The 10,790-nt window shown below is 41.9% G+C and overlaps 1 protein-coding gene across 1 annotated transcript; it reads right to left on the bottom strand.

The window, feature by feature from the left end:
• Positions 1-4,713: 4,713 nt before the first annotated feature.
• Positions 4,714-8,957, bottom strand: LOC123182075 (two-component response regulator ORR23-like). The gene is made up of 8 exons (XM_044594534.1): positions 8,676-8,957; positions 8,415-8,570; positions 6,455-6,823; positions 6,186-6,262; positions 5,577-5,678; positions 5,344-5,479; positions 5,111-5,193; positions 4,714-5,016 (listed from the first exon to the last, which is right to left on the bottom strand). Exons 1-8 carry the CDS (start codon positions 8,797-8,799, stop codon positions 4,960-4,962), a joined length of 1,104 nt encoding a protein of 367 aa, XP_044450469.1. The 5' UTR covers positions 8,800-8,957; the 3' UTR covers positions 4,714-4,959.
• Positions 8,958-10,790: the final 1,833 nt, after the last annotated feature.

Below are 10,790 nucleotides of genomic sequence, written 5' to 3'. Positions count from 1 at the left end.
TGACTTGGAATTTGTTAGAATACTCTATGTGCATCGCTTATATCTTTTGAGTTATATAGTTTTGCTCTAGTACTTCACTTATATCTTTTAGAGCACGGTGGTGGATTTGTTTTATAGAAACTATTGATCTCTCATGCTTCACTTAGATTATTTTGAGAGTCTTAATAGCATGGTAATTTGCTTAAAATCCTAATATGCTAGGTATTTAAGATTAGTAAAAATTTCTTAAGAGTGTTTTGAATACTAAGAGAAGTTGGATGCTTGATGATTGTTTTGAGATATGGAGGTAATAATATCAAAGTCGTGCTAGTTGAGTAGTTGTGAAATTGAGAAATACTTGTGTTGAAGTTTTCAAGTCCCATAGCATGCACGTATGGTAAACATTATGTAACAAATTTTTAACATGAGGTGTTATTTGATTGTCTTCCTTATGAGTGGCGGTCGGGGACGAGCAATGGTCTTTTCCTACCAATCTATCCCCCTAGGAGCATGCGCGTAGTGCCGAGGTTTTTGATGACTTGTAGACTTTTGCAATAAGTATGTAAGTTCTTTATGACTAATGTTGAGTCCATGGATTATACGCACTCTTACCTCGCCGGTGCATCCAAACCCCGTGATATGATACGCTCTTTCACACATAAACCTCCTTATATCTTCCTCAAAACAGCCACCATACCTACCTATTATGGCATTTCCATAGCCATTCCGAGATATATTTCCATGCAACTTTCCACCATTCCATTCATCATGACACATTCATCATTGTCATATTGCTTAGCATGATCATGTAGTTGGCATAGTATTTGTGGCAAAGCCACCATTCATAATTCTTTCATACATGTCACTCTTGGTCCATTGCATATCCCGGTACACTGCCGGAGGCATTCATATAGAGTCATCTTTTGTTCTAGTATCGAGTTGTAATCATTGAGTTGTAAATAAATAGAAGTGTGATGATCATCATTCCTAGAGCATTGTCCCAAGTGAGGAATTATTAAAAAAAGAGAGAGAGGCCATATAAAAAAGAGAAAGGCCAAATAAAATAAAAAAATGAGAGAAAATAGAGAAGGGACAATGTTACTACCTTTGCCACACTTGTGCTTCAAAGTAGCACCGTAATCTTCATGATAGAGAGTCTCTTGTTTTGTCACTTTCATATACTAGTGGGAATTTTTCATTATAGAACTTGGCTTGTATATTCCAACAATGGGCCTCCTCAAGTGCCCTAGGTCTTCGTGAGCAAGCAAGTTGGATGCACACCCACTTAGTTTCTTTTGTTGAGCTTTCATACATTTATAGCTCTAGTGCATCCGTTCCATGGCAATCCCTACTCCTTGCATTAACATCAATCATGGGCATCTCCATAGCCCATTGATTAGCCTCGTTGATGTGAGACTTTCTCCTTTTTTGTCTTCTCCACATAACCCCCCTCATTATATTCTATTCCACCCATAGTGCTATGTCCATGGCTCACGCTCATATATTGCATGAAAGTTTATAGGTTTGAGATTACTAAAGTATGAAACAATTGCTTGGCTTGTCATCGGGGTTGTGCATGATGAGAGCATTCTTGTGTGACGAAAATGGAGCATGACTAAACTATATGATTTTGTAGGGATGAACTTTCTTTGACCATGTTATTTTGAGAAGACATAATTGCTTAGTTAGTATGCTTGAAGTATTATTATTTTTATGTCAATATGAACTTTTGTCTTGAATCTTTCGGATCTGAATATTCATGCCACAATTAAGAAGAATTACGTCAAAATTATGCCAAGTAGCACTCCGCATCAAAAATTCTGTTTTTATCATTTACCTACTTGAGGACAAGCACGAATTAAGCTTGGGGATGCTTGATACGTCTCCAACGTATCTATAATTTTTGATTGCTCCATGCTATATTATCTACTGTTTTGGACATTATTGGGCTTTATTATCCACTTTTATATTATTTTTGGGACTAACCTATTAACCGGAGGCCCAACCCAGAATTGCTGTTTTTGCCTGTTTTAGGGTTTCGAAGAAAAGGAATATCAAACGGAGTCCAAACGGAATGAAACCTTCGGAAACGTGATTTTCTCAACGAATAATACCCAGGAGACTTGGACCCTACGTCAAGACACAAAAGGGGAGGCCACGAGGTAGGGGGCAAGCCATCCACCCTCGTGGGCCCCCCTGTTGCTCCACCGCCGTACTCCTTCCTCCTATATATACCTACGTACCCCCAAACGATCAGATACGGAGCCAAAACCCTAATTCCATCGCCGCAACTTTCTGTATCCACGAGATCCCATCTTGGGGCCTGTTCCGGAGCTCCGCCGGAGGGGGTATCGATCACGGAGGGCTTCAACATTAACACCATAGCCCCTCCGATGAAGTGTGAGTAGTTTACCTCAGACCTACGGGTCCATAGTTAGTAGCTAGATGGCTTCTTCTCTCTTTGGATCTCAATACAATGTTCTCCCCCTCTCTTGTGGAGATCTATTCGATGTAATCTTCTTTTTGCGATGTGTTTGTTGAGACCGATGAATTGTGAGTTTATGATCAAGTCTATCTATGAACAATATTTGAATCTTCTCTGAATTCTTTTATGTATGATTGGTTATCTTTGCAAGTCTCTTCGAATTATCATTTTGGTTTGGCCTACTAGATTGATCTTTCTTGCAACGGGAGAAGTGCTTAGCTTTTGGTTCAATCTTGCGGTGTCCTTTCCCACTGACAGTAGGGGCAGCAAGGCACGTATTGTATTGTTGCCATCGAGGATAACAAGATGGGGTTTTCATCATATTGCATGAGTTTATCCCTCTACATCATGTCATCCTTCTTAAGGCGTTACTCTGTTTTCATTAACTTAATACTCTAGATGCATGCTGGATAGCGGTCGATGAGTGGAGTAATAGTAGTAGATACATACAGGAGTCGGTCTATTTGTCTTGGACGTGATGCCTATATACATGACCATACCTAGATATTCTCATAACTATGCTCAATTCTGTCAATTGCTCAACATTAATTTGTTCACCCACCGTAGAATACTTATGCTCTCGAGAAAAGCCACTAGTGAAACCTATGGCCCCTGGGTCTATCTTCATCATATTAATCTACCAATACTTAGTTATTTCCTTTTGCTTTTACTTTGCTTTTATTTCACTTTGCATCTTTATCATAAAAATACCAAAAATATTACCTTATCATATCTATCAGATCTCACTCTCGTAAGTGGCCGTGTTGGGATTGACAACCCCTTAACGCGTTGGTTGCGAGGATTTGTTTGTTTTGTGCAGGTATGAGGGACTCGCATGTAGCCTCCTACTGGATTGATACCTTGGTTCTCAAAAACTGAGGAAAATACTTACGCTACTTTGCTGCATCATCCCTTCCTATAAGGGAAAAACCAACGCAGTGCTTAAGAGGTAGCAGGCACCCCCATAGACATGCATCCGCCACACCGCAAGAGCACGCGTGGGACGTCGCGCCACCAGCCACGCGTGCCGCCGCCCCGAGTATCCGCCGCTGCATCGCTGCGCTCCGCGCCATCACAACGCCTCTGCGCGCCCAAACTGTCCCGCGCCAGCGGGGGTGGGTGAGAGGAGGGGGAACGAGGCCCCGCCACCGCCGAAGCTAGAGGGCGAAGCGGCGCGAGGGGAGAAGGAGGAAGGGAGGGCGCGGGGCGGGAGGGAGGGGCCAGCCGTTTTCGTGTTTTTAGGGACTATTTGGCATCGCGCGGAAGGAAAATTAGCTAGGTTTTATTAGTGGTGCTCTAGTTCCGCCTGTTATTCCTTTCGCTTGTTTGTTTGTTTCATTAATGATTTCACCACGGGTGTAAGGCTGGGGATGTGCAGCTAGCTTCAGTTTCTCGCCTGCTGTCTCGCCTGCTTGTACCTTGTAAAACGGAACCGTTGCTCTCCAGTGATTGAATGATTATAAGCTAGTAGTAGTTGGGAAAAAAATATGTACCAAACTGTTCTGATGTGAACTGCTGCACTGCTCATATGCATGTCTTCTCCTTTTCTTTTTCTTTTTTTGGTATATATCTGGTATGCTGTAATTTAGCAGAAACACATTTCTATTTCCTTCTGGAATAGGGGAAACAAATACGAGTACTAAATGTCGCAAATCGGTCTTGTTCAACCAAATGTGTTCTCTCCAGGGTGCATCTTTCACCCTCTTTTTGGTGCATCGGGTGTCTATTTGTCAGGAATATTTTCTTTCCCGCGGGGATAGGAAGGAAAATTGCCCGCCACAAAGAAGGCTTGTTCGACGAAATCTGTTTAAGCATTCTGATTCATTTAATCAGTTTATAAGCCATTGTGCTTCTCTTACAAAAATAAATAGATGGCGGAACAAGGACCAGATCAATTCCTCAGAATATGAGCTCATATGGAGCCCGTGTTTAGGTAATGATTTCTCAGCATACCACGGGAAGACAACAGAGTGGATGTCAACTGGCGCATATTGCAAAATCATAGTGACATTTCAGCATATAATTAAGAAAATTCTAGAGGTCGATATTTCAGGTGGTATCTACAACACTCACGAATGTAAAAAATATCTAGGGCTTAGATAACACTATAGTATGTTCTAGAATAGTGATATTTGTAATAGTATGACTAGGATGATGACACTTGTCATATATCTAACAACATTGTATACATGAACAAGGAACACCGATCTAACTAAGAAAAACCCAACAAATTTGCATTCAGAGAGGAGTGAAGGGCTCCAAATTGGTATTATTTAATTTTATAAGAGTACACACAAAGAATTTATTGGGGTATGTGGTCCACAAAATGAGATTTCACAAAATCCGATCGCACAACCATTTCCTTACATAGAAATGCTAAGCACATAACCATTAATTATCCGCCTTAACACGCTATATGTATTCAAAAACTGAGATTGAATCTTCACTAATTAGCCTTGGAAACCGGTCCTAAATGTGTTTTTGGACAAAGTGTTTTAGTTACCATTAGTGTAGAAATACACTTGATCCCATGAAAGCTTAGGCTCTTTTATCTGTAGAACAACAATATTGAAAAAATTAAAAAATATCATTAGGATATTCAGATAGCAAGATCTATTAAATTAACTCATTATTATTATTTCTTACCGAAAACTCGATGTTATTTTCCTGGAAGCCAGCTGTGCTATTTTTTGTAGATTCATTATCTCCGTTGTACATATCTTTTGATGCTACGTTGGAGAACCCACATTTCGTGTGAAAAAAATAGAAAACGTGAAAAAAAAGTTAATTAGTGTAACATCTAATTAAGAAAAGTAACATGAATAATCAAATAGTTGTGTGTTTATCATGTACACATGTACTATCAATCTTGTCCATACCCTTAAATGATTGCATGTGTATCAACGGATGACTGCCTGAATCATTCATATTATGGTTCATGCAAGCAACTGCTTGTGTCGTAATAATCTCTGGAAAGTTTGCACTAGACAAAGATTGCATCATTGTAGAAGAAGCCTGCACACATGTTATTCGCATGTTGAGAAAATAAGTTTATGACATTGTTGGAGTGAGCAAGTGATAATGGTCTCTAGATAGATTTTCAGTAGAGTACCTGTAAGTTAGAAGAGAGCAATGATGCTTGGGGAGGTGTTAATTTGTTATTCCTTGTTCCAGTATTGCCCTTACGAAGAGGATCGAGATTCATCCTATGTTTCTGGAATACAATTCGTTAAACATTATAGAAGGATATAATCTTCACAAAAAAGAGTCTCCACAAAACAAAATAAGAGAGGAGTATGACTAGTTTTAAAGTACATGATTTTCTACATCCCAACACATGTTGATGCTTTCACTATATTATTTTTTAAAGCAATGATTGAAAATCATAGGTAAAACTAGATATAATATCATATTTTTATGCTAGAATGCACTATATATTAGTTTCACCGGAAAACAACTACATTTGTAGTGCATTGAAAAACAAGGAGGGGCTAAGAAGACATCTTTATATGAATTTCACATAGTAGACAAATGCAACATTTTGCATGAAAATTTACCCATGCACATAAAAAACTCAATATGCACATTTTCTACTCCATTTATGTGAACCCGATGCACATTTCACTTATCACATTTGTACTTTCTGTAAAAATATAAAGAATAGAGGACTATGTGGTCATCTTAATTTGAATATTATGTATAAAAGGTATAGTCCAATTACCTGAAGGTGGCTGGCAATGTTCTCTCTAGTGAGTGTAGAGTCATTCATCAACTTAAGTATTTTCTTTGGCACAGCATCTAAGACCACATTCAAAATAAAACAAGTTACCTTATAAACACTAAACTAAGTTATCAACACTACATGTAAAATTTGCTATATATAAGATTGGTTGATAGGCTCAGTGATCCAATAGTACATATAAACCTAGTCCATTAATAATTAGCTGTAAATTAGGTAGATGGGCAAACAACGATGATTAACTACATTACCTCCAGGGAGGAGCTTGTCATGTGCTTCCACGAACTTCTTGTGTAGTTCGTCAGTCCAAATGACCCGGGCCTTCGTTGGCTTCTCGGCCGGTTTTTGTTTCTCGTTCTTGACATTCACTTCATCCAGCTCCTGACTGTTTGTATCGTTTACTCGTGTCCTTCTCATCCTCCTTCTTGTCGCCCTCCTTCCTGAAATTACAAAGGCTGTTGTTGTGGGTACTGTCACCACCGGTGAGTTGTTGCATGGACTGTTCGACATGATCTGCAGTGACTTAGATCCATTGGTTGCTTCATTGTAGATGACATTCCTGATGTTACCGAGATCCACCATCTCTAGCGGTCCATAGCGTTGGCCATTTTTCGAAATAGCTATATGAGATGAAATGAGAAATGTTAGTATAGCTAAAGTAATGAAGAGCAGAACTTTTGTTACATGAATCTTAATGATATTGGTATTAATTTTGAGGAAAGCTTATAGTTCATATTTGCGTAAATAGATGGTGTTTTGTTTGCAAACACAATGTCTAGTATGTAACTTTGATCGCTGGTTTCAAAGCAGAAAAAATGATTATATGAACTTCTAATATTATGAAATTATTTCTCATGCAAATCCAGTGATAGTATTGTGTCCCGATAAATCTGAATATGTTTTCATATGTTAAAAGTCAAAGTTAATTATATAAGTTTGACTACACATTTTCTAGAACACCATCTATATGGATAATAAAGATAGTCAACCAGTCAAAGTAATTTACCTGACTGCACCTATTTATTTATTTATCTCTGCCACCTTTGCGAAGACAAATTCATGGCCTTACTCTAAGTAGATGATATTGATGCATGCTACGCGATATGAAATAGTCTATTGGAACGACTTATGTGCTAATTATTTCTGACGGAATACACAAACCTAACCTCATGGTTCAAACATACTCTATCACACGTGGTATTATATTATTTACTAATGACAATTAACAAAAGGAGCATCTGTAAAGTGGGTAGAAAGTAATTATGTATCGACTTCTATGCAGGGTTGGTCAAAATGCTCAAAGTTAGATTGATTGATTTATGAGAGTTCTTGTTGGGCCTTTTATGTCATATATATGTAACATAGCGATTTCATCGGAAGTTGGAACCCTAGTTCTCTTTTGTTAATGAGAAAGCAGCGCAGCTAGTGGTATGTCGATGGTTTCAATATGAAAGAAAAAAAATCAATCGTTAGCAAGTACTCCCTCCGTAAACTAATATAAAAGTGTTTAGATTACTACTTTAGTAATCTAAATGCTCTTATATTAGTTTACAGAGGAAGTATTCCCCCTCAAACCATCATTAGCTATGCTATATAAGCCCGTTTAGATAATTGATAATTAACTGAAGCACACCCCTTACATCAATGTTTTTTGCGAGTACCCCTTAAATCATTAGCTGGCCCAACTTAGCAGTTAAGCTATGGTACATAAGCCCGTTTGATCTATAGAACTACTCCTATATACTTCAAAGAAATACTTAAAAATATATTTCAAAGAAGAATCTGGTAACACAGCTCAAAATCGATCGTCTACTTGCTTAAAGAAAATTAACCACAAAACCGTTATCGCTCCATGGCTAGATATAAACGGAACATGGTAGACTTAACTAAGCACAAGATCCAGTTACCATATATGCATCATGGCGCATCCCAACAATGGTTATCCATCTTGTTATTACGCTAGAATAAGTAAGTTGAAGCAACGATGAATATCGTTTTATAGTGTGCAAACACTTGGGTCAAAGTTACGAACTTCAAAAGAGAATTAATCTGGCAGCATAGCACTAAGTTTTTCACTATGTACGTACTTAGCTCAGACCAATCCTCGTAACGTTGTCAATACCTCAAAACCGTATCTCTCTGGCACTCCCTCGCTAGATAAAATAGAGCACCGTAGACATAGTAACTAAGCACAAGATCCAATATAGTTACCATGTGTCTCAACGTGCATCTCGCCGACGGCACACTCCAAGAGCTCAAAGGCCGGCGCGCCGCAGCCTAGGGAGTTCATCTCGACCAGCACGACCTCGAACTTGTTCCCCGCGCGGAGCACCGCCATGGCCGCCGCCGGATCAGTGCAAACCGTCACTGCAAGCAAGCAAGCAAACAGCTAGCATCTTCACAACCACAGCGTAGACAATAAGCTTAGCAAACGCTGCACGCACGAAGCAGTACGTAGCAAGCAACGTATACCTTCATAGTGGTCTCGGTCGCGGAGGATGGCGGCTATGGTGCTAAGCCTGACGACGTCCACTGAGACGGCGAGCGCGCGGAGGCGAGGGGGAGGAGCATGGAGGGAGGCGCCGGGGAGATCCATGGACGGCGCGTGCGTGGCTCTCCCCGTACGTGCAGAGAGGCGCCTTTGCTAGGGCTCTAGCGGCGACGCGCGCATGAAGGTAGATGGTTTCGCGGCCGGGAGGGGTTGGTACATGGCAGGTTTCTTCGTTAGTTGGTACTAGTTGTTCTAGCAGAATATTCCAGCTTCATTCGGCGCGCGGCCCACCGGCCAGTGGGGCACCCGCATGCACCCGATGCGATGCGGCGCCCTGGGGTTGTTGGTGCGTACGGACGCGGGTGATGCAAGCTCGCGACCGTTCAGGTCCCGTATTTTTAGGGCCCATTCTACGGGCCACTTTCTCTTTTAAATTTGAGGAGGATATCTGATCTTTTTCTCTTTTAATTTTGACCTTGTCGAGCAAGGCAGCAACGACATGGGGTGACGTCGGGTAACTCAAAAAGAAAATGTCAGCTGTCCTAGGAGCTCGATAGGCGTGTGGTAGAAGACACAAAGGTGATGGCTAACTGCAAGAACCCAAGGTCAGAGAAAATTACATAAAGTGTCCTTGAACTCCCTGCCGGATAACGAAAATGTCCTCGAACTTGAGAAACACTATATTGCAGCACTTGATATGCGAATACGTGACATCTAAGGACCTGACTATGGTAGAGCGCTATCGTGCCGCCCAATGGTGTCGCTTTTTTGTGGAAATGCCCCTTGCTTTTCCGGGAATGTAATCACGCCCCACGCCTTGTAGTCGTCAAACTAAAATCCCTTTGCCCATGCGTCTTAAATCTCGTCATCTCCCTCTCCAGTTCATCTCCCTTCTCCGCTCTCCGAAATCCCTAACCCTAGCGAGTGGCGATAGTGAAGGTCACTCCGACGGTGGCCGAGATTCTTATTCAGGTAGTGGACGGCGATGCGGAGAAGCTCGTCGGGCTCTGGAAGATATGTAGCCGGTTTTCGAATCGGGTGATGCTCTACGAGGAATCGTTGGGGATTGTGTTGGCTGCCGCGAAGGAGGAGAAGGCTTGAATGATCGGAGACGGAGGCGAGGGGAGGGGATGATCCGGTGCAGAGAAGGCGTACAGTGTCGTGGATCTAAGGCTGACAGTAGAATGGGGGGTAGGTATGAGGAGGCAAGATCCTAGCTATGGAGTAGTTGTACACACGAGTTTTACGAGTTCAGGCCCTTCTCGGAAGAAGTAACAGCCCTACGTCTCGGTGCCCTGAGGCGGTCGACTGAATTATATGTGTGTGTGAGTTTACAAAAGATGCCAACCCTTGTACCTGTGGAGGGGGTGGCTTATATAGAGTGCGCCAGGACCCCAGCCAGCCCACGTTACAGAGGGTTTAAGGTACATTAAAGGGGAGACATTACTGGTAACACCAGTAACTAAAGAGACATAATGACCATTGAAGCTATGAGGTGATGCCCGACCGTTGCAGTTCGGAGCGACCTTAGACCTTCTGGTGGTCGAGTGACAGTCTCCGCGGTCGAGTGACTTCAAGTCTTCCGAGTGGAAGTCCTCATGGTCGAGTGGATGATGACTCTTCTTCGAATGCTTCTGGTTTGAGGGTGACGTCCTAGGGGAGGGTGTCTAGGTCAGGCCTATGACCCTACCCTAGGTACATACCTTCATCATTAGCCCCCGAATGGTTCAGGGTTCGAGTGGGGAAGGAGTTGATAACCACTCCGATTCAGCCTTTGCGCCTCGGAAATGTCTTGTCCAGAGGTCGAATGAACATTCATGATGACTTCAACTGCTTGTTTAGTCGCCTTGATCCATTCTTGGTTTTGTCGAGTGAACTTTCATTGTTAAGCTTCGAGTGTTGATATGGGAAAAATCTTCCGTCTGACGGGTTGTTCTGCTGTCTGCGGATTTCACGGGCTTCGAATTTCGGGAAGCGCGCCGGGCGGGGGAGGCCGCAGTAATCGGGACAGATTAGGCAGGCCGCCTCGATCTCTGCGCCACCTTTTTCGCCACGTATCGCGTGCGCGACTGTTGTGGGATTTGATCGGATCGCCT

Source organism: Triticum aestivum, chromosome 1A, assembly GCF_018294505.1.
Source record: "Triticum aestivum cultivar Chinese Spring chromosome 1A, IWGSC CS RefSeq v2.1, whole genome shotgun sequence".
Classification (NCBI taxonomy): Eukaryota; Viridiplantae; Streptophyta; class Magnoliopsida; order Poales; family Poaceae; genus Triticum; species Triticum aestivum.
Note: the sequence above shows the minus strand (reverse complement) of the source record. Positions and strands in the feature narration are given on the sequence as shown.